The sequence below is a fragment of the Calidris pugnax genome, unplaced genomic scaffold (genome assembly GCF_001431845.1).
Source record: "Calidris pugnax isolate Ruff unplaced genomic scaffold, ASM143184v1 scaffold127, whole genome shotgun sequence".
Lineage (NCBI taxonomy): Eukaryota > Metazoa > Chordata > Aves > Charadriiformes > Scolopacidae > Calidris > Calidris pugnax.
In genome coordinates, this window is record NW_015090883.1 from 2,081,958 (window position 1) to 2,105,603 (window position 23,646).

Below are 23,646 nucleotides of genomic sequence, written 5' to 3' on the forward strand. Positions count from 1 at the left end.
GAATCAGTAAATAAATCATCAGATTTGTTAAAGCATTAGAAAGATGGCCTGACAGCCTTTGTAAAAATATTAGCAATAGTGCGTCTGTAAGATGTTTATTTTCTATTTAATTTTAGCTGTTGAAGGAACGATGTTCTGGGTGATTTTATATCCCTGTTTATCAATAATTTAAGCTGCTAAGATTTTATTCAGGTGTTATTTAATACATTGTATGGAGAAAAAGGCAGTCTATTTTCAATGAGCAATACCTAATTTTCAAAATCTATATATAAAAGACAGAATTATCTATTTTCAATGAGCAAGACCTAATTTTCAAAATCTATATATAAAAGACTTGAGAAAGTATATACATACTGACCTGCAAAATTAGTACTTTGGAGGAAAAATATGATACATCAAAATTAATAGCAGTATTATACAATCTCCTCACCTAGGATACTAACTATACCTGTAATAAAATATATAATTAAAAATTGAACAGAAATTTAGTCATTGGAATTTGGTGCTAAATATGAGTCAGCTCATTTCCCTTTAAAATACAACAGAAGTGTTTTTGAAAGACATAGAAAATTATTATACGTTTGTATCAAACTATGTCCAGTTTTATCAATAAATTTAGAGGATTAGAAAAACAATTTCTAGACATTAAGAAGATTTTTTTTCTTAGAAGACATCTTCTTAAACTGCCTCTCAAACAACAGCAAAGTGTGAGATGACGGAGACCTCTGCATGGTTTCCTCTGTGAAATGTCCCAGCCCCATGCTCACGGCATGTATCTGGTTGCCTGGGACGGATGGCAGGCAGACAGGAGAGTCAGCAGCGTGGCAGTGGTGGCCACCAGGCCACATCCAGCCACGTTCCTGCAGGAGATCATCTCTTCTGCGCTGTTCCCCTGGCCAGGCCGGGCCATGGGACGTGTGCCGCACTGGGCAGAGCTCAGACCAGCCAAGTAGCTCTCAATAAAAAATCAGCCCCTGGTAAAATTACTCAGTGGAGCCCAACACATCCGAGTGGCGTTGGCATAGACAAAAGGAATTCTCAGTGAAAGAAACCTGAGAAGGGGCTGGGAAAACATAGAGGAAGGCTGGAAACTTGGCACGCCATCAGATGAGGAACCTGTGTCATTGGAAACCCCGTTGTGCGCCATAGGCCTCACTGCCGACAGAAATATAGCACCCTCCCTATACATTTGCCGACTTCCTCTCACAGCTGGAACACACTAAATGGGTCATATTAAAACCTGTTATTTTCTCCTTAGAGTAAGCATTCTTATGACAATACATGTGTGTCACCCCATGGTGCTGGCAGCACTCGGCACGTCATGGAGGCTTGAACAGGCTGGTGGAGCACAGAGCTGGAAGGCTGTAATCCATCCTGGGGAGGTCGTTCCTAGGAGCCAAAGGTGGCACACGGAATCACAGAATGATATGGGGTTGGAAGGGACCTCTGGAGATCACCTAGTCCAACCCCCCTGCCAAAGCAGGTCCACCCAGAGCAGGTTGCACAGGAACGTGTCCAGGCGGGTTTGAATGTCTCCAGAGATGGAGACTCCACCACCTCTCTAGGCAGCCTGTTCCAGGGCTCTGCCACCCTCAAAGTAAAGAAGTTCCTCCTCATGTTTAGATGGAACTTCTTATGTTCAAGTTTGTGTCCATTTCCTCTTGTCCTGTCACTGGACACCACTGAAAAGTTCTTCTTCTTGAGAAGATTCTTACTGTCCACTTCTCCTGAACAGAATCACGTTAGATGTAAATTTAAGCAGTCTGGCCCCATCCTCTTGACACCCTTTAAGTATTTATAGGCATTGATCAGATCCGTTATCATCTTTGTAGTCCTTTGCAGTACCCTTTCCAGCAGTTCCCTGTCCTTCTTGAGAGAGCACACAGGAATACATCCAATTGTCCCTCTGGCTTTGTGGTCGGAATCCATTTCATGTGCTCCCTCATGCGACCTCTGCTCTTACAGCCTTACAAAACTTTACTGTATTTTAGCGATGCTTATTTCTTTCAATGAGTGCAATGTCGCCCTTGCTCAAAATGGTTGCCTTTATTTCTGACATTTTTATTCAAGGATCCTACTGTGAATGCATTAAATTACACCGTTTGTAGCGCTCTACTATAAGGCACGTTCTGTAAGTTTTTGTGTATGAGAACAAAAAGAAGGCTTATAATCTTTGGAAATAGCGCTCTACTATAAGGCATGTTCTGTAAGTTTTTGTGTATGAGAACAAGCTCTCCTTTGCAAAGAGGACGGTCTCTTGATCTAAGCCCTCCTTTGCAAAGAGGACGGTCTCTTGATCTCTTATAGCGAGATGAACCTAGTCCGAGCAGGGGCTTCTCCAGAAAGGAGAATATTGAAATGAAGTGTCTTAACTGTGTATAATATTTTGCAAAGAAAGTGAAAAGGGATGTTTATTTTTCCTCACAATGCTAGAGTCAGACACCGGGCTTGAGACAGAAAGGAAATACTGTTTCAGGCAATACATAATTAACAAGTGGAACATTTTTTTTCCCAAGAAGGTGCAAAGCGTAAAAGCACAAAGAACTGTTTTTCCAGTTCCTTTATGGGGGGCAGGCTCACGGATGCTATTAAACACCATAAGGGACTCCCTGGTCAGGAAACTTATGAAGGACTGAGTGACTGCAGGAGGTTATTTCTTCTCTAAGCCCTCACTGGAGGTGTTTGAGACAAGCTCTCTGGCTAGATGGGCCTTCAAACATACAGCAGATACTAACAGCAAGGAAGCATAGCTTCTTACAACATTCTCCTTTACATAGCTAGAGCGTTTCTGTCTTGAGGAGTTGTTTCTCAGGTGTTTCCTCCCAACAAAGCCCATGAGGAAAGACAGGATGGTGGGAAAGGAAAGGTTGGCTCTGGAAACCCCATCCCCTTCCTCTTCCCCCAGCAGTTCCCTCCTCCAGTCCCCTTGGTGAAGGCAGTGGAAGGTGCAAGGTAAAATCATAGGATTGTATAGGTTGTAAAGGACCTTTAAGATCATCTAGTCCAACCACAAACCACAGGTAGACGAAGGCCTAGAGAAGGCTGGCCGTCAAAGAACTGTTTTTCCAGTTCCTTTATGGGGGGCAGGCTCACGGATGCTATTAAACACCATAAGGGACTCCCTGGTCAGGAAACTTATGAAGGACTGAGTGACTGCAGGAGGTTATTTCTTCTCTAAGCCCTCACTGGAGGTGTTTGAGACAAGCTCTCTGGCTAGATGGGCCTTCAAACATACAGCAGATACTAACAGCAAGGAAGCATGGCTTCTTACAACATTCTCCTCTACACAGCTAGAGCGTTTCTGTCTTGAGGAGTTGTTTCTCAGGTGTTCCCTCCCAGCAAAGCCCATGAGGAAAGACAGGGTGGTGAGGAAGGAAAGGCTGGCTTCAGAAACCCCATCCCCTTCCTCTTTCCCCAGCAGTTCCCTCCTCCAGTCCCCTTGGTGAAGGCAGTGGAAGGTGCAAGGTAAAATCATAGGATTGTATAGGTTGTAAAGGACCTTTAAGATCATCTAGTCCAACCACAGAAAGCACAAGGTAAAATCATAGGATTGTCTAGGTTGGAAAGGACCTTTAAGCCCATCATCTAGTCCAACCACAAACCACAGGTAGACGAAGGCCTAGAGAAGGCTGGCCGTCCGCAGCAACCCCAGCACTAAGCCTTTCTCCCCTCAACCGCCACCGCGCCCCGCCGCCATTTTGGGAAGTCGGGCGGAAGAACTACACCTCCCAGTATGCTCGGCGCCGCGCCGCCATCTTGCCCCGCCGCTCCGCGGGGCACTTCGGGCCGATAGTAGTGGCGGTAAGCTGAGACATGGCCCTGTTCCCGGCTTTTGCCGGTGCCGCCGAGCCCGGGGAGCCCCCAACCGGCAGCAGCGAGGGCTCCAGGAAAGGTAAAGTCCTGGGAGAACTCTCTTTCCCCCCAACAGTCCTCTGCGGCCCGGCCCTCGGGAAGCCCTTCCGCTTCCACCGTGCACCGTGCCGGCCCTTCCGCGCACCCCGTCGGGCCTGCTCCGGCCGCCAGCCCGGCCGCCATGGGAGTTACGGTGCGGGCGGCGGTCTGCGTCCAGCGCCTCTGGAGGCTTGGGAGAACGGCAAAGGGGCCGTTCTGCCCGGCCGGCCCCGGCGCCGTGCAGGCTGTGTAACCGCCATGTCAGGGGGCGGTGCGGCCCTCAGCCCGGGCTCCTCCCTCACGGGCAGAGTAGGGGCAGAGGCCTCTGCACAGGGCATGTCGCTGCCGGGTTGAATAAAGTTACTATACTGAACGAATAAAGTTATTTTCCCTGAGGTAGCTTTGGGAAGAATGCGAAATAGGGATACCCGCGCATAAATGGTGCTGGCTTCTCGTTAACAGGCGCTCCGATGTGTTCAGGTTTGCTTCCAGCTGTCTGCTGGTACATGCTGGAGGCATGGCTGTAGGAATACTCATCTCTGAAAAATATGCCTGTTAACTTTGTGTGTGTGGTGAAGGTTTGCTTTATGCAGGAAATGAGTTTGTGGGCTTTTTTCCTGCTACCACTGGATAATCTAAGAAGTGTTTTCTTATTTCCTTGCTTATTAAGCCACGTTTTAGTTGTAAAGGATATTTTTTTTGGAAGGTCATGAGTGAGATTTTGATTCAGTTTATCATTTGTACCTGTCATGGTTGCTGTCTATTAGTTACACTCTTACTACATGAGTAAAGGACCCTGTCTGGTGTATTGCCAAAATGAGGTATACACAACATTCGTTAAGTTCTACTGGGAGATGTTCTGAACTATGCTTTTTGCTTGCTAGCTTCTACCACCCTTGAGTCTGCCCATCCTCTAGGCACAACAGGAAGGGGGAAACTCCAAGAGAATTGTTTACCTAGGCTAAATTTCTCATATATTTGGTCCAGTCAGCATGGTGAGGTTTAGAAGGTTTGCTTTATGCACGAAATGAGTTTGTGGGCTTTTTTCCTGCTACCACTGGATAATCTAAGAAGTGTTTTCTTATTTCCTTGCTTATTAAGCCACGTTTTAGTTGTAAAGGATATTTTTTTTGGAAGGTCATGAGTGAGATTTTGATTCAGTTTATCATTTGTACCTGTCATGGTTGCTGTCTATTAGTTACACTCTTACTACATGAGTAAAGGACCCTGTCTGGTGTATTGCCAAAATGAGGTATACACAACATTCGTTAAGTTCTACTGGGAGATGTTCTGAACTATGCTTTTTGCTTGCTAGCTTCTACCACCCTTGAGTCTGCCCATCCTCTAGGCACAACAGGAAGGGGGAAACTCCAAGAGAATTGTTTACCTAGGCTAAATTTCTCATATATTTGGTCCAGTCAGCATGGTGAGGTTTAGAAGATTTTAGGAATACAGGCTGGGGTTACCTTCTTGTTCAGGCTGGTTCTGCATTACTCTCTGATGGCAGTGCAGCTCTTGTACTCAGTTTGCCAGTACAGATATGTTCTAGCCACATTTAGGAGCTTTTTTGTTAATGGCACTTCGTGCAGGCAATAGAGGACATAAGTTGGCAAATTATAGCCTCTACGAAGAGAGGGACTGCTCTGCCAGGCAGAGGTACAATAAAATTATCTAGTAGTAAGACCTTGCATATATTTTAAAACTCTGAGAATTTAGCCTTTAGATTTGTTATGCATAGTCTGTGTCACTGCAGACCACCTGTCTGGAAGATCAAATTATACAGAAAAAGATGTTAAGACTGACTTTTGGAACTAAAGTTCAGTTATTAGGACTGTTTATGAGTTATGCTTTGGTCTACTGGAAGTTTTTTTTTGTATGAGAATTATTGTCAAAAGTTTAAGGAACATAATTTGTTTGTTTTATGTTTTAGCCAATATTGTGCTTTGTTTTTAATGATTTCAGTATAGTCATAAAATTTAAGTATTAACTTAGAACCACGTTTGTGGTGGCATATATCAAATTTCACACGTTCAGCTTGTGAGAACTTGAGAACTTGACAGGCAACTTTGGTATCTCTCTGATAGATGACTCTCCTCAGAGCTGATATGAAGCCAAAGTCCATCATAATACAGAGATCATGGAATATGTTGTATTTAACATAGGTAAAAATGAGGTGTCTTGCAGTCACTTAGGACTGCTTTATAATTTTATTGTGAAAGTTGAGCTAATTTGTAAATATGCTGACCATGTTTCATTCCTCTGACCACTTCTGTCTCTTACAAACCTTCCTAAACCCTTTATAAATATAAGTGTTGCCTGAAACAGAAGTATTGCTGTGTGCTCTTCCTACCCCACTGGATTGTGGAGTTGCAGCAACCTCTAGAGTGCAAAGTAATTTTGTATAGGGTTTTTTACAATTATCTTGTCAAGCTTAATTAGTTTTTGCTAGAAGATAAATTACAAATTTATCAGTAGCCATACTGAACAGAGCAGTGGTAATAACTAACCCTGCTGACAGTAGTAAGCGTTATGCACAGCGTTATTTACAGTCTGAACTGTGCTGTGTGTAAGGTGATGCAGTGATTTTTGCTGAAAACAGATTTTCACAATTCTGAGAGGTGACAGAAGACTTTGCATAACTCTTAAAAAATTGTCTGTGTAGACATGCACTGTAAATTTTAGTTTTCTTTTTTTCTTGGGAAGGCTTATAAAGAATGCCATTGGATTGCTTCTACTGTTGTGCTCATGAGTGTGGATAGTAGAGTAGAACAGTAACAAGTACGTGCATATTATCACAAAAGAAGTTCTTTTATATATTTTATTCTTTATGTTATTTAAGAATGTACATCTGGTCTGTGAAAGTGATAAACCTTTTAAACATCTGACAAGAGAAAATAACAAAAGAAATGAAAAGGTCGAGTTTTGAAGTATGGAATACGTTTTGATGTTTGAAATGCTTGTATCAAGCTAACTGATTCACTGGAGATTATTTACAGGGAGGTTTGGACTTCCGTGTTGTGTAATGGAAAAAATTGTTCAGTTCTTTCCAGTGTATTAGGTCAGTTTGATTAAATTGTTCAGAAAATACTGTAGTTGGAGAACTCTAAATATTTCCCTGGGGTATCCACAGAGGCATATTGACTGTGCTACAGAGGTTGGTTCTTGCAGTGTGATTCTTCAATGTTTTAAAAAGGCAATTTGATCTCATTTGCTCAGGTAGAACCAAGCTACAGGCACAGTCAGGGGATTAATGTTTATGACTCCATTTCTCAAGGTGAGTTTTCCTTGGAGGCCATAAAGCAATAATTCAAAATATAAAAAATAAACCTTGTTCTGCTTGTGCTCACTGTTGTAATCATATTGCACCAAGTTAGTGACTTCACATCTGTAAAGGAATAACAGGTACTTTCAGGTAAAGTTAAGTCAAAATGACATCTTGGAAGTTCATTTCTAATAGTTAATGGTGATAATAGACATTATTTTGCTATATTTAAGACACATTTACTATGGAAATGGATTTCATGTGTTGTTGCTGTGCATCTATCTGCCAGTCTACTTAGTATTTCTTTCTTCTCGGGAGTTGTAACCCTTTCAGGCAAATTTGTTTTGATGGGAGAGAGAAATGGCCAAAGTAGAGGAGTTCTCTGAAAATCCATGTTTGCTTAGAAAAGATAAAGCTAGATAAAGTGCCACTGGTGGGAGAGAGGCTGGAACGTGAATTGAGCAGCTACCCAGGATGGATGGGCTTGGCAATCAGCACGTGTACATTTGCCAACTAATAAACATCTTCAGAGATTGCAATCTGACACAGCACAGGCTGCCCCTTGCCCAGCCATGAGTTAAGGGATGTGGCAAAGTTCTGTAGAAGGGTCTGGAGAACCCAGATAATTCCCAAAGCTGTGGCAGCAGTGGGGAGTATGAAGGATGGAGGACACAACTCCGAAATACAGGATTCATCCCTTTGCGAGCTGCAGTATTAATTTGCTGGGAGTACGAAGGGATGAAACTTTTGCCAACTCTTTTTATTTAAGGCTGTGATTCTGGTCTTAGAACAGCCTTTTAAACACAAAAACATAAAGATAACTGTTTTCCACTCTTCTGCCAGTTCAAGTGTGTTTTGTGCCTCAGGGAAGTTTATATGGTTGGTCAGCCTTATGTTTTATTGTGTTTTCTAAAACAGCTGGAGTTTTACTGCTTGCTTCCTTTATTTTCTTCTCTGTTCATTTAGTTGATGTGATCAATAATGCCATTTTAAAAAGAAATGTGTCAGTTGCTTTATATTTTTCAGTTTTTAAGACCGAAGCTCTTAGTGCTGCTAAGGATCTATATCTCCATTTGGAAGGTACTTGGCACTGTAGTGCCATAAGGCTTAAGGTTATAAAAGCTCACATACTTGTTGTGTGCAAACATTTTTTTCCTAGTTTGGGCTGGTCTGTATTTAAAATGTTCACACTGACTGATGAATAATATTAAAAAATGCATTCTCTGCATTAATCTTTGGAGAACCTGTTACTATACCCTTGAAATCAACAAAAAGCCTGTTTCAATGCATAGAGCATTTTAAAAGACCTTAGATCAAGATCTTGAAAGTTTAACATCTTAGACTTTTTTCCTGATGGTCTGAATATTTTAAGTCTTGAATTCTGAATTTTGCCTTCAACGATTCTGTATGACTGAAGCCAAATTAGTTAACTTCATTCTGCCTTCAAACTTATGTTTTAAAAAAACATAACCCAGTTAGGTTTTATTAAGTGTTATTAGTATTAATATATTTCAAATTATTTTTGAAACATAATTCTTCATTCAAATCAATGCAGAACTACCTTACCTACCTGGGTTGGAAGACCTTTCAGATCATTGAGTCCAACCATTGACCTAACACAGACAAAAGGCATCACTAAACCGTATCACGAAGCACCACATTTACATGTTTTTTTAATTACCTCCAGGGATGGTGATTCAACCACTTCCCTGGGCAGCCCATTCCAATGCTTGATAACTCTTAGCATCACTAAACCATATCATGAAGCACCACATTTCCACATTTTTTAATTACCTCCAGGGATGGTGATTCAACCACTTCCCTGGGCAGCCCATTCCAATGCTTGATAACTCTCTCAGTGAAGAAATTTTTCCTAATACCCAATCTAAATCTCCCCTGGTGCAACTTAAAGCCTTTTCCTCTTGTCCTATCTCCTGTGACTTGGGAGAAGAGACTGACCCCTGCCTCTCTGCAACCTCCTATCATGTTTTAAATAGGCTGGTAATGATCACAGTTTCAAGGTTTCAATTTTTATTTTAATTTCACTTGAATATATCTTAAATATTTTCCGGGAAGGAAAAAAATAAAAATCTCACTTTGATTTGCAGCAAAGTAGGGTAGTATGTTTGCCTTAGGTTTGGTGATTCTGATTGCCAGGCAGAAGGTTACAATGATATGCATACAGATTATACAGCTGAATTTTAGTATTTTTTCGATCTACATCCTGTGTTTTGGTGAGCTGGGCAGGGGTGCCTGGCCCTGTTCTGCACTGTGTTGGTTGGGGCGCTCGTGGGAAGTGTGATTTGGTCCTGACGTTGCTGTGAATTGTTGGGTTCTCCTCTGGAGGATCAGGATGAAACAGGGGCTTTGGGTCTTTGGTGGCAGCATTATTATACAGCTGAATTTTAATTTTTTTCAGTCCTTCTCCTGTGTTTTGGTGAGCTGGGCAGGGGTGCCTGGCCCTGTTCTGCACTGTGTTGGTTGGGGCGCTCGTGGGAAGTGTGATTTGGTCCTGACGTTGCTGTGAATTGTTGGGTTGTCCTCTGGAGGATCAGGATGAAACAGGGGCTTTGGGTCTTTGGTGGCAGCATGGCAGAGACCCAAAAGTCTCTCAGGAAATGCAAACTGGAGGTTTGCTTGATTGGATGTACTTCTTGATGAATTAACTTGGGTTAACAAACTCTTTTCCAGCCTGCTCCGTTTTGTGGACAACAATTCAGGCGGATGAGAAGGAAGAAAGAATTTTGGTACGAAGAGCTATTTCTGAAAGAAATACTTTAGAAAGAGGAGAGATGTATGGCTTGGCAGAGAATGAGTTCATGCTATTTAAGGATTAGAGGTCAGTGTAGTCACAAGCACAAAGGCAAGAGCGTGACGGGAAGAACACCGAGGCAAAAGTGGTTCTAAAGAGCATGGAGAACAGGCAGGGAGACCAAATTTCTTCCTTTTGTTGTTATTCCTGTGGTCTGGTACCAGAGAGGCTGATGTTAAATTCCGTGCTTATGTGAAATAATGTTTGTTGTTTCATATGTTAGAAAATGTCACATATTTAAAAGAATTCTAGAAATGAAATCTCTATGAAAATCATTACAGACATTTTAATACCAGTAAAATTCTAGCAGAAAATTCCCCCTCCACATCCTGTCAGTGTCTGATCATAACCGATGACTGAAATGGCTGAGGTCTAGGTGCAAAATGCTTAATGCTGACTAATATATCAAAATTAGCATCAATTAGCCTTTTTCCATACTATTTAAAAGTCTAATGGTATTTTGGTAGTTAGATAACTGAGAATCCAGTGACATGTTTTGACCTTGGATAAAACACTTGAATATTCTTACCAGTAATGTGTGCCCCGATCAATAAAATTGTGTTAAAAATATTTTTCATGCAATGAGTAAAGTACATTTTTGTAAGTTTGCATAAGTTGTATTGCATTCATTAACTACACATTCATTTAATTATGCCTTTCTGTATTTTTTTATTTTACTCTTTAGATATGTAAATATATATTGCATATAATAATTATCATTAACATGTATAAAATATATGAAGATACATTAGAAGATCTTATAGAATTATGCATATAAAACAGTTATAGAATGTAAAAATTCTAACTATATATGGTAAAAATTCGTATTGGACAGATTTGTTTTTTTAAAGTATATAGCAATGTACAAAAATTATTATCTGCTTTCAGTATGAACTTTTAAGTATTATTGTATAGTGGGATTATACTGGACAGATTTGTTTTTTTTTAAAGTATGTAGCAATGTACGAAAATTATTATGTGCTTTCAGTACGAACTTTTAAGTATTATTGTATAGTGGGATTTTTGAAGCTTAAACTGATGTCAGGGAAAGACACCTAGTCCTAAATATTTCACCTCGTTACAACCTAGTGTTCTGCTAAATGGAAATTTCATGGACTGCTTTCCCATATGCTCAATTACTGCACACAACTTAGCGACATTTGCTGCAAATTTAGCTGTCTGCTGACTAGATTAACCCCCAGCTTTAAAAAACAAAACAAATTTGTATTGATCTCACACTTTTCTTTACCCACAGAATTGGACTGGCTCAGTAATCCAAGTTTTTCTGCAGAAGATGCACTGTTACTACATCAGCGCACTACAGAAGTTGCAAATCTCGTCCCTGAAAGATCACCACTAAGAAGGTAGAATATACTTCACTATCTTTTAAAATAACCTCTTTCTTTTGTCCTGCTTCTCTTTTGTTATGCGAGACCAAAATCAGGAGCTTTTAGGGCTGCTTTTAATTCCCCTGTTCAGTATTTAAAAAGGCCTGAACTGAGTCATATATAAAAGCATGAATAATGCTTCCATGTCCTTTAACTTAAAATAATGAGAAATTATACTTATGCAATTACATTCCCATTTTCTTTTTCTCACAGCTGCATTTAAATCATTGTTATTTCGGAATGGAAAAGGAACTAAGCGATCATGATTCTTCATTAGTTTTTTAATGTCCTAAGTGACCCTTGAAATAATGTAAAGATTAAGCATCATCTTTGTGATTTCTCTGTGAAAACCAGTTCAATCAGCCATTTCACAATCGAGTTTTTTACTCTTTAAAAAACTCATTGAAGATGTAAATTAATGAAATATTACATGTACCAGGTTGTGCGGCTGCGTAGAACATGCTGATCACTGAAGTCGGTGATTATCTTCTTGTACAAAAATGAGCTTTAGGCAGCCACGTTTGCTAAAGAACTAGTTTGAATAGCTTCACTAGAGTAGTTGCTATACTTGATGTACCTACAGTACAACTAACACTTCATAATTAATGGAATCAAGTTGCAGTTGCCAAGTTCAAAAACTTAGTTACTTTTAATTTGATACAAGGTCCTGTATTTACAATGACTGGTGGTGGTTATGATAGAGAATGTCTTTATAAAACACTCACGGCTGAATATATCTTTTTGTGTACTTATTCTTACATTTACATGTATCATGTGATTGAAATGCAATCACTGTTCTGTTTCTCAGTCGTATATTCTGCTTATATTTCTTCAAGTCTTCTCAAGACTTAATTGTCATAAAACTTTGGAATTTACAAATTACCATTCAAATAGAGTGACATAGGAAACCCGCCATATTTAATTGATCTTTGAAAAAGAATTTGTCAAAAAATAATGTACAGGGAAGTGTTTGATCTTTTTACCTATTACTAGGGCACATTCTCAGTTCAATAAAAAGTAATTACTCAAACGTAGTTTGTGGATTCTGGGGATTTTGGGTTGTTGTTTTGCTTTGGGGGAGTGTGTGTGTTTTGTTTTAAAAGTTTTGCTAATGGTTCTCCCATGACTTCTTTTTTCTTAACGTCCTTAAATAAATTGTGTAAGGGTTGGGTTTTTTGAGGTGCCTTGCTTCTGAAATGCATTTTCTTTTATTGACATATTCAGAACACCGAGCCATATCACTCCTTTTTCTTATTGAAAGATTCCAGAAAAACTGTAAGAGCTTGTGCATTAGTTAAGGGTTAGAGAAGACCTCCATTATTTCAGTTGATTATTAAATATGGGAACTTATGTATTATGTACAATGATCTACATGTGTTTTACCAAAACTATCAGTCCTTTGTGTGATCTCACCGTGTCAGTTGTCTGTTGCATGTAGTGTTTATTACTACATTATATTACAAGCTACCATTAATTCAGTAGTCATCAAAAATTGTTCCTTGATTGGTGAGATATGAATTTATAATCTGGAAGCAATTTTAAAAGTACGGTTTTGGTATTTCTTGTGTAAATCATAAAGATGCATGGGAAAAAAAAGTGCAGACTCTTTTCTTTTGCCAGTCACCCTGAAAGATTTCTCATCCCTTTAGCTTGACCTAAATTGTCTTAACAAAGGCAGGAAAATTTATCAGCTCAGTTGTCTTTAATTTGGCAATGATAACAGATATTTATACAAATCGCGCATCAGAATACCTTTGACAATTAAAACTTTCAGACTGGTTGTCAGTAGTTCCAGCAGCTGATAAAAACAGTTGATATTTAATGCAGATTTGTATCACTTTCATTCTATGTGTTGCTGCTACCTCTTCTCTATAAAAATGCAGGGAGAATAAAGGTAAAAGGAGAAATTATTCTGAACTTTCTTGTGGTTGTATTTCTTTACATTAAATATATAGGAGTATATAGAGATACATATAATTGTTTCCAAACAGGACTACTTCAAGATCAGAGTTGTCAGGGGAAAGTGATGCAGATGAGAGTCTGAAACAGTCAAGTAAGAAAAGGAAAAAGAAAAAGAAGAAACATCACCACTATAAGAAGCCAAAGAAGAAAACCAAAGGGGACTCCAGTAGCAGTGAATCGGATCTGGACACGAAGAACATCAAGGACAAAGGAACAGGAAGTGGCAGAAATTACGAAAAGGAAGCAGCAGCAAAGTATGTATTAATACTATGCAGGATGTAAATTCATTGTGTTCTTGTGCTTGTCCTTTCAATTTTATGAATGAAATTCTTAGCACTGGTGGGTCATTTTTTTCTAAACCGTGTATGACTAAACATGCATTCAAAGCAATGAAAATAGAATTAGAGCCCACTTGTTTAATCTTACCTGAAAAACTGTGACTAAAATACTCTGTGAGGTACTGTTCTGAAGAACAAAGCATGGTATGGTAATAATGAAATAGATTTTTAAAAACATGTAGAGGCTTATGTTGAGTTTTTGTAAGCATCTTATTTCCTTTCATGGATCTCCTTTTGGGAGAGTTTGGAGAGGGATTGCATTAAACATTATTCTTAATTATTGCAAAAGTCTTAATATACAGCTGTGTTTGCCTTGTAATGTAACTTCCTCCTCAGAGAGTTAACATTTCATTTTTCTCATATTAAGACAAAGTTTCTTGAAAAATGTAACATTTCTTTTATGTCCAGCCATTTATTGCTCTATGCTGTGTGCTTCATACTTCTTGCTCATGGTACACCTAGGTGGGTATTTGAACAATTGAAATTGCTTTGCTAGATCTGTTCTGTTGATTCCAGGAACTCTAAAGTACTGTGTAATTAGTGGAGGTGTCATTTATTATTATTATTAGTATTATTATGAAACCAGAAAATAGCTATCTAGTGAGTAGCTTGATCTTTAAGCAGTAAAAGAGGTTCTGTGACAGAAAATAGCTATGTAGTGAGTAGCGTGATCTTTAAGCAGTAAAAGAGGTTCTGTGAATGTACAGCGTGTTCGGGTTTGGCGTACCTAGCTGTGCTTTTCTTAGGAAAGGATCGTGTACCATGACTTTGAGTAGATTAAATTATCATGAACTACAGGGTTTTGTAAATGCTGAATATGTGCACAAAGAACTACAGAAATGTAACATTTCCTGGGTTTTGTAAATGCTGAATATGTGCACAAATGTTTAGAATATGCTTCTTCTCCTTTTCTTCAGCCTAGATAAGAAAACGTCAAATCTTACCAGCAATCGCTTTGTTTGGCTTGATGATATCCAGGCTTCCACAGCAGAGACCTTCAGAATAGACAAGAAACCAGACCCTGCAAACTGGAATGTTTAGACTATGCTTCTTCTCCTTTTCTTCAGCCTAGATAAGAAAACATCAAATCTTACCAGCAATCGCTTTGTTTGGCTTGATGATATCCAGGCTTCCACAGCAGAGACCTTCAGAATAGACAAGAAACCAGACCCTGCAAACTGGGCCTACAAATCCCTGTATCGAGGGGACATTGCAAGGTACAATATGTTGGTTTCTGTTGGTATTCAAACTGTCACAGAGTCACTGACTCAAGATCCATTAACTTGAGTTCGGCTCTGAAATTTTTATGTAAGAGATGAGAAAATAACTGAAGAGTTTATTTCAAAATTTGACTCTGCATTGGACAGAAATTTTTAAAAGGCAAAAGATGTTCTAAAACAATGGGAAGAAAAGTGCATGATTTTCATAGAATCACCAACCCCATATGATTCTGTGATTCTATGATACATTTTTTCTAAAAACATTGTGTAGTACACTGCAGGCATGTGGACTTTTTTGATCTCTGTTCTGTTTCTGTGTCTGAAAGAGAAATGAAGGCACTGATTATTTCATTCCAGATTTCTCAAGAGGTTTACTTACTCAAGTAGTTTGATATCCTTGCAAAAATAACGTACAGGTACTTTCTTAGCAAGTAGACTCTGTGTTACATCACCCAGATGTTGTGCAGAGGATATCTGTCTTATGCATTGCTGCATTTGAAATGAGTATAAATCAAATTGCATATTCAACATGCTTAGTGAGTTACTGGTTCCATGATGACCCTTCAGAACATTTCCCTGCATTAACTGAGTATCTAAAGGAACCTATGCTGAGCTCATGCATTATGTATGTTTACTTGCTTCTTGATGTTTTCAAGGAAAATTGTTAACTATATATAAAAAGTACTTATTTATGGAGGAGTGAGGATTTATGGTTTTTATTTTTGTGGTGTATATACCTTTGCAGTAAAATTGCCTGGTTACGATTAATTCAAATATTCTGCCACCGTTGGATTCTCAGCCATTGTTTGAGATGAAAAGTGTTATTTTAACATTGTATGTCACTATGCTACTGAAATGACGTTCTTGGTCATAATTTAAAATGGTATTTTCCTTTCTTAATCCCTAGGATTACTGTGGCCTTTATGAACCTGGCCTCTGTTTCCTCTCCCCCTGCTCCTCTCCGCCCACTTCTTGGCATATAAAATGTATAGAGGCTTAGGGATACAGGAAGATACTACTAGACTGAACTACCAGTTTCTGATTTTTCAGTTTCAAATAATCTAATCTAAATAGCCTTAAATAATGCTATCTGTTGTTCTTTCTCCAAGTTTGTCTACATGGCTTAAAATGATAGGAGGAATAAAATAATTTTTCTTCTTCTGCTGAGTATGAAAGATACTCTTGAAATTGGAGGAAGCTTAGTGTGATAATAAAAGCTGTGGTGGCACTGAAAAAAATATAGAAAATGAATTTTTAATTGAGGAGACAGTTACCAAGTTCTTCCAGTTTTGAAGAAGTATTCATACATTATTTGGGTCAATTTGAATTGAAGTACTTCTTTCGTGCTTTCTTTCAAAAAAGGAGGTATCTTTTCAAGCGTTTATTTTGAAAGATGTTTAATTGCATTTTTCCTTCCAAGATACAAAAGGAGAGGAGAGTCCTGTCTTGGCATCGATGCAAAGAAACAGTGTATAACTTGGGACAGTTCTGCATCAAAAAGGAAGCAATTACAGACTCGACCTGAGCGCTACTTCACAAAAAACAATGTGAAGCTGCTGAACACAGATGGGATTCCTGTTTGCAATAAAAGTTCTCCAGCTGACTCAACTGCTTTTATACCAGTTTTCCAAATAGAAACTGATGATCCTTCTGACACAACAGAGGTAAATCCTCTTGGGATTTATGATCCATCGACTACAGAGTGGCTACAAGGAAAAGGGTGCAAGGATGCAGAACGTGATCCTGTAAATACACAGCGAACAATTCAAGAGCCTGGGATAAATGCTAACTCCATTCTAATGGCAAAAGTGGAAGAACATAACAAGAAAGTCAGAGAAAACCCAAGAGATATTAATGCATGGATGGAATTTGTTTCTTTTCAGGTATGTGTTCTGACAGACCTCGTTGCTTATAACAAATACATGAATGTTATATTGTAGTTTGCTTTGTTTTTGCTTATTATAACAAACACATGAATGTTATATTGTAGTTTGCTTTGTTTAGGTCTGCCTATCCTCTATTGGTAAAGAATGAGCTGTTAATTCATCTTCACGAGCGTCAGCATTCTCCTGATTGTACTGATGATTCTTCCTAATGTTGTCATGATTTTTCTTTTGTTTTAAGGATGAATTAATGAGAGGACCTAGCCCTTATGCCGGTAAGGGAGAGCAAGAAGTAAGAAGAAAATCACTGAAGTTAATCTTAGAAAAGAAACTGGCTATTTTAGAGAGAGCAATTGAAAGCAATCCAAGTAATGTTGATCTGAAACTCGCCAGGTTGAAGCTTTGCACAGAATTCTGGGAGCCACCAGCTTTGATCAAAGAATGGCAGAAGCTAATTTTCTTACATCCCAATAATCCGGAGCTGTGGAAGAAATATCTGCTGTTCTGTCAAAGTCAGTTCACTACCTTTTCTGTTTCAAAAATCAATAGTCTCTATGGAAAATGTTTGACTACGCTGGCAGCTGTCCAAGATGGCAGCATGGTGTCACATCCTCTCCTGCCTGGCACAGAAGAAGCTATGCTAGGTAAGGTTCTTTCTGTTTCATGTCATGGTTGGAATGGTCTTTATAGGAGTTGACTACATCTTCTATAAGAATAGACTTTCTTATGTATTACAGGAAATTTTTATTCCTTTCCAAATGCCTGCCGTCCTCATTTCTTAGCTGAGAATTAAAGCAGATATTCCAACCAAATATGGATATAGCAGATGCTTTTCTTCCCCAGGAGAGTTTGTGATATAACATCCAGTAAAGTTTAATGTGCTGAACGGTTTACAGTACAAATGTCAAGGCTGGAGAATTGCAGCCAACAGCCAAGAGATGTGCTTTTATCTATGAAAAATTTTTATTAAAAAAAAAAAGCAATTGGCTTGTGAAAGAAACAATTATCTCTTGTTCAAAAATTTTACAGTTAATTACATTAATCCAGAAAAGAGAAGGGGCATGGGAAGTCTGATGTGAAATTTTCTTGACCATCCCAGTTCTTAGGTGGAGAATTTTAAACTCTAATACCATTTGATGATTTGTATTTATTGTATGCATATATCTACCACTTAAAATTTATTTATATAATTACCCCTGGCAGGAAAATTAGTCAGATGGTTAGGATGCTGGACTAGATCCAGGGATGAAACGAGTTTGTGCTTAGTTTTGGCACGGGCTTTAAATTTATTTGGAACTAAAGGACTTAACCTATCCCATTTGAATTTTGCTTCTCTGCCTTGGAGAGTCATCACGATTATTAATCTAGGAATACACTGAGGAGGGGGAAGTACTGGTGTCACTGTGAATATCTTTGAGGTTGTGCTTTTTTTTCATTTTAAAATTTGTTTTAAATCTTGAGGAGACTATAAAGAAGCACTGCACATTTCTTCATGTGTGGCATAGTCCAAGAAACTTCTATTTTTATCCAAGTCATATAACTGCTGTTTGAGCAATGATGCTGTCTGTTCATGCAATATCCAGTCTGGATTTACAGATTGAGATTCTGGGTTACAAATTCATTTCAGTTGTTGAGATCTCTTACGGTCTTCAGTTAATTCTTCTTGGATCAAGCACTGGAAAAAGTGCTGTGAAGGAAAAATCCTGTGCTGCCAGGTGGACATTGTACTGCCTGATAGTTTCTAATTGCTTCTACTGTCTCTGATTTCCAACACTTTGGTCACTTTGTACACTAACCACAATGAGTGTTTCTCAAGAAAAATATATTAAGACTATAATGATTTGTTTATGAACACTGTTGAGGGCTTTGTGTTTTGGTTTGGTGTCCTACCCCCTTTGGAATTAAAATGATACGAGTGGAGAAGTTTCCAGTGGGGTGACTACTTTATCTGAGATTATTTTTTTTTTTTATTAACTCAACTATCTAATTCTTGTACTGAATTTGAACTGATTTATTAGGAAGATTACTGATTAAGAAGATAAGTTATATATTTGTATATTTACCTTAAGAATAAATATACAAAGAGTTTCACAAATTAATGATGAGGTGAGTAACAGTGTACATGTATGGTAGACCTGTATCTTCAACCTTTGACCTTTGCTAATAAAGTGTAAGAGCTAATTTTAAATAGTGGTGGATTATGCCATCTAGTGTTCCCTTCAGTACACTGTGCCACCTGCTTGGAAATAAGTGGGTGTTTTTTTAAAACATGACATTTAAGAAAGCAGGTTAAAATGGATTTAAAATTATAGATCAGTATTCACTTAAATTTTGAGGTAGCAGTTTATAATATTTTTAATTTACTAGGATCTGTTAATGTAAAGCAAATAAAGTCAAGCATTCTCAAATTATGCTGTGAAAAGGGAGCCCTATTTTTCAAATGATACCTGCGGGCTGGGGAGAAACATCCTTATCTTTTAGGTCAGTTCAGCTGCAGAAGTGTCTTAGCATCACAGACTGAATCAAGTATGCATTCATAGTTTTTTTTCAGTTTTTACCTCAAAGAAAATGCTGATCTTTGCACTTCTTCAAATATAGTTTTCTTTTTTATCATGCAGAAAATCTTATCCTAGAATTTATTTTTATTTCCAGTTTGGCAGCAAGTCCTGGTGAGATATTCTCTACATTCAGACTATTTTAATCAAAGTTAGTCTGTTTAAAGCTGAGAAACAAGGAAAGGACAACTTTTTCAGTGTCAGTGGGATACCAAAAAATTGATGGCAAAATACCTTAATTGGTTAAATACTTCGGAATATTCTATTATATACTTAAACATACTTTTTGTTGTTTAAGTATCTTCAGAACTCTCTTTGTTATCAGAAACAATCATTGACTTTGCAGGAAAATCAGATGAAATGTGTAGTTTGTATATTCTAGCTCAATTCAAATTTTTATGTGCACACATCTGATGTAAATCTTAATACAAGTAAAAGGAGTAAATAATTTGCCGCTTCTTAGTATTAAAAATTAAGATGTTCCTTAGAAGCAATTGATGCTGACCTATGTTGTTACATGTCTCTATCAAGACACTTTAATATTCTGTTTAAAACCCTCCAAACCCAATGCATTTAGTGAAGTGCCAGTAGTTCTTGAAGAACTGTTTTCAAAACTGTCAATTAATTATTTAAGTCTTGATTTAGTGGGTTGGGGGTTTTTTGCAAGCCAATTAAGATTATGATTTAAAGCAGTTTTGGTTTTGAACAGCCATTGTTTTGTTAAGACTTGAGTGTAATTTGGAGTGATGGAATATCTCTGAGATGTCCTTGAACTCCCTAGTAGTAGAGGTGTTTATAATACCTGTTATTTTTTCAGCTTTTTCCTTTCAGACTCTCATTGAGAATAGAGTAATAGAAACACTGAGGCTTTGCTTCCCTTTTTAAGCTGAGACTTGGGGTTCAGTGAGTAGCAGGGACATGGCAATGATTACAGAAATAATCTGTTGAAGAGCAAAGGACAAGACTCTCCTCTACTTTCAAGCAGTAATACTTTGGCCAATAGACTGGATGTCTCTTAACCGTAGTAGGGACATGGCAATGATTACAGAAATAATTTGTTGAAGAGCAAAGGATAGGACTCTCCTCTACTTTCAAGCAGTAACACTTTGGCCAATAGACTGGATGTCTCTTAAATGAGTACTTATGTAAAGGAAAAGAAAGTGGGAATGACAGTTGGAATGAAAATGTTATATTTTGCCAATGTAACTATCTGATGAAAAAATTAGGCAAAAAGGATTTTTCTTTTAATCACTTCCAGTGTGAATTGTAATAATGCGCAGCATCTTCAAAGAGGTCTATGCCCACTTTGTCAGATGTTGGATAAACTAAAGTTGGGACCATCACATATAACAATTGATGGCAAAATACCTTAATTGGTTAAATACTTCGGAATATTCTATTATATACTTAAACATACTTTTTGTTGTTTAAGTATCTTCAGAACTCTCTTTGTTATCAGAAACAATCATTGACTTTGCAGGAAAATCAGATGAAATGTGTAGTTTTTATATTCTAGCTCAATTCAGATTTTTATGTGCACACATCTGTTGTAAATCTTAATACAAGTAAAAGGAGTAAATAATTTGCCGCTTCTTAGTATTAAAAATTAAGATGTTCCTTAGAAGCAATTGATGCTGACCTATGTTGTTACATGTCTCTATCAAGACACTTTAATATTCTGTTTAAAACCCTCCAAACCCAATGCATTTAGTGAAGTGCCAGTAGTTCTTGAAGAACTGTTTTCAAAACTGTCAATTAATTATTTAGGTCTTGATTTAGTGGGTTGGGGTTTTTTTTTGCCAGCCAATTAAGATTATGATTTAAAGCAAATTTGAACAGCCATTGTTTTGCTAAGACTTGAGTATAATTTGGAGTGATGGCATATCTCCGAGATGTCCTTGAACTCCCTAGTAGTAGAGGTGTTTATAATACCTGTTATTTTTTCAGCTCTTTCCTTTAAGACTCTCATTGAGAATAGAGTAATAGAAACACTGAGGCTTTGCTTCCCTTTTTAAGCTGAGACTTGGGGTTCAGTGCGTAGTAGGGACATGGCAATGATTACAGAAATAATTTGTTGAAGAGCAAAGGATAGGACTCTCCTCTACTTTCAAGCAGTAACACTTTGGCCAATAGACTGGATGTCTCTTAAATGAGTACTTATGTAAAGGAAAAGAAAGTGGGAATGACAGTTGGAATGAAAATGTTATATTTTGCCAATGTAACTATCTGATGAAAAAATTAGGCAAAAAGGATTTTTCTTTTAATCACTTCCAGTGTGAATTGTAATAATGCGCAGCATCTTCAAAGAGGTCTATGCCCACTTTGTGAGATGTTGGATAAACTAAAGTTGGGACCATCACATATAACTTTTATTCATCAACAAGCACAGTGCGTGTTTGGCATGAATAAAGGGTCATCCGGTTGATGCATTTAAATTGGGAGGTCTTAATTAAATTATGAGAATTTTGACATGCATTTATTTGACTTACTCCCTGTGTTTTGGATTTTGATACTGTTCCAAAACGATGTTCTACAGCACTTCATGTATGTCTTCTGTATATTTGTGGGCTGAGTACTTATTATGTAAAGGAAAAGAAAGTGGGAATGACAGTTGGAATGAAAATGTTATATTGCCAATATACTACCAATGTAACTATCTCATGAAAAAATTAGGCAAAAAGGATTTTTGTTTTAATCACTTCCAGTGTGAATTGTAATAATGCGCAGCATCTTCAAAGAGGTCTATGCCCACTTTGTGAGATGTTGGATAAACTAAAGTTGGGACCATCACATATAACTTTTATTCATCAACAAGCACAGTGCATGTTTGGCATGAATAAAAGGTCATCTGGTTGATGCATTTAAATTGGGAGGTCTTAATTAAATTATTAGAATTTTGACATGCATTTATGTGAGTTACTCCCTGTGTTTTGGATTTTGATAGTGTTCCAAAACTATGTTCTACAGCACTTCATGTATGTCTTCTGTATATTTGTGTGCTGTTATAAAGTACTTTGCAGCAAAATTTATTTGAAATATTAAAATTTTATCTTCTTTACTTTCCAGCTATATTTATTCAGCAGTGCCACTTCCTGAGACAGGCTGGCCATTCTGAGAAAGCAGTGTCTTTGTTTCAGGCTCTGATTGACTTCTGTATATTTGTGGGCTGTTATAAAGTACTTTGCAGCAAAATTTATTTGAAATATTAAAATTTTATCTTCTTTACTTTCCAGCTATATTTATTCAGCAGTGCCACTTCCTGAGACAGGCTGGCCATTCTGAGAAAGCAGTGTCTTTGTTTCAGGCTCTGATTGACTTCACCTTCTTTAAACCCGACAGTGTAAAAGATCTGCCAACAAGGGGACAGGTAGCAATTTCCGTTTAAATGTGTGTACATCCTTGTGCATTACAGAGAATGCTGTAACAGAAAACTGTTGATGAATTTTTAAGATTATCTGTGGTGTTTAAAAACTATTAAGAAAGCAGGATGAAAAGGAACCTCAATTTAAAAGGGCAGTGTTTAGGTTGCAAAGTGCAGTTCTTGAAAAAAGGAAAATGCCAGATTTACAGCTGATCACACATTCTGCCCTCTTACAGAAGCGTTATGACTCAGTCTTGAGTTACTTGTTTCTGTACTGTTTTCACAGTTCACTTTCTCACTTGGAGAAAAGAATAAATTCATGAGGAGCAGAATTAGGCTTTGCAGTTGCTGTAAGCTCTGCATTTCCTGATATGTTGGTGCTCGATTTTTCTTAGAGTAAATTTCATTGTTAATACTTGGATTAACAGTCACATCTCAGTGTCCAAGCCAAAGTTTGGTACACAGCAGCAACATGGAATAGGAGAGAGACGGTCATTAGAGCTAAGTATACACAAAGCAGGGGAGGAGTTGATGAATCTAAAGATGACAGATGGCATACAGACAGTGACAAAGTCAGAGCTAGAACCCTGCACTTCTGATTCACTGGAAAGTGCCCTGAAGTTGTTGACCAACGTGGGACATAAAATCCTACTGATCTTTTCCTTTTGTCCTCAGTCCAGTGATATTTATGTCCAACTGTAATATTTTGATTTGACCATGGGTGTATGATTGTCTGAATTACCATTCCATTAGCCAAATTCTTCATGGTCCCATGGAAGATGTGGAGGAGGGAGATTTGCTTTCTGGAAGCCACATCTTGTTGACTTTGGACCCTTATCCTTAAAGGATCTGTACAGGACATTTGGCACAAAAGTCTTTTGCTTTCTTTAAAGCCTAATACCTTTTAAAGACAATCTTTATGTTCATGAGAAGAGCTGCTAAGAGTCCTGCTGTGCCACAGGCATAACTGAAGT

At 38.0% G+C, this 23,646-nt stretch overlaps 1 protein-coding gene across 1 annotated transcript in view; it reads left to right on the plus strand.

Moving 5' to 3' along the window:
* The first annotated feature begins 3,767 nt into the window (after positions 1 to 3,767).
* The window catches only part of NRDE2 (NRDE-2, necessary for RNA interference, domain containing), a 30,289-nt gene continuing 10,410 nt past the window's right edge, over positions 3,768 to 23,646 (plus strand). The window contains exons 1-7 of the mRNA XM_014947034.1: positions 3,768 to 3,892; positions 11,221 to 11,329; positions 13,345 to 13,569; positions 14,721 to 14,870; positions 16,294 to 16,756; positions 16,998 to 17,400; positions 22,545 to 22,678. Of these exons, the coding sequence (XP_014802520.1) occupies positions 3,814 to 3,892; positions 11,221 to 11,329; positions 13,345 to 13,569; positions 14,721 to 14,870; positions 16,294 to 16,756; positions 16,998 to 17,400; positions 22,545 to 22,678 (1,563 nt within the window). The 5' untranslated portion in view covers positions 3,768 to 3,813. The remainder of the gene's footprint in view (positions 3,893 to 11,220; positions 11,330 to 13,344; positions 13,570 to 14,720; positions 14,871 to 16,293; positions 16,757 to 16,997; positions 17,401 to 22,544; positions 22,679 to 23,646) is intronic.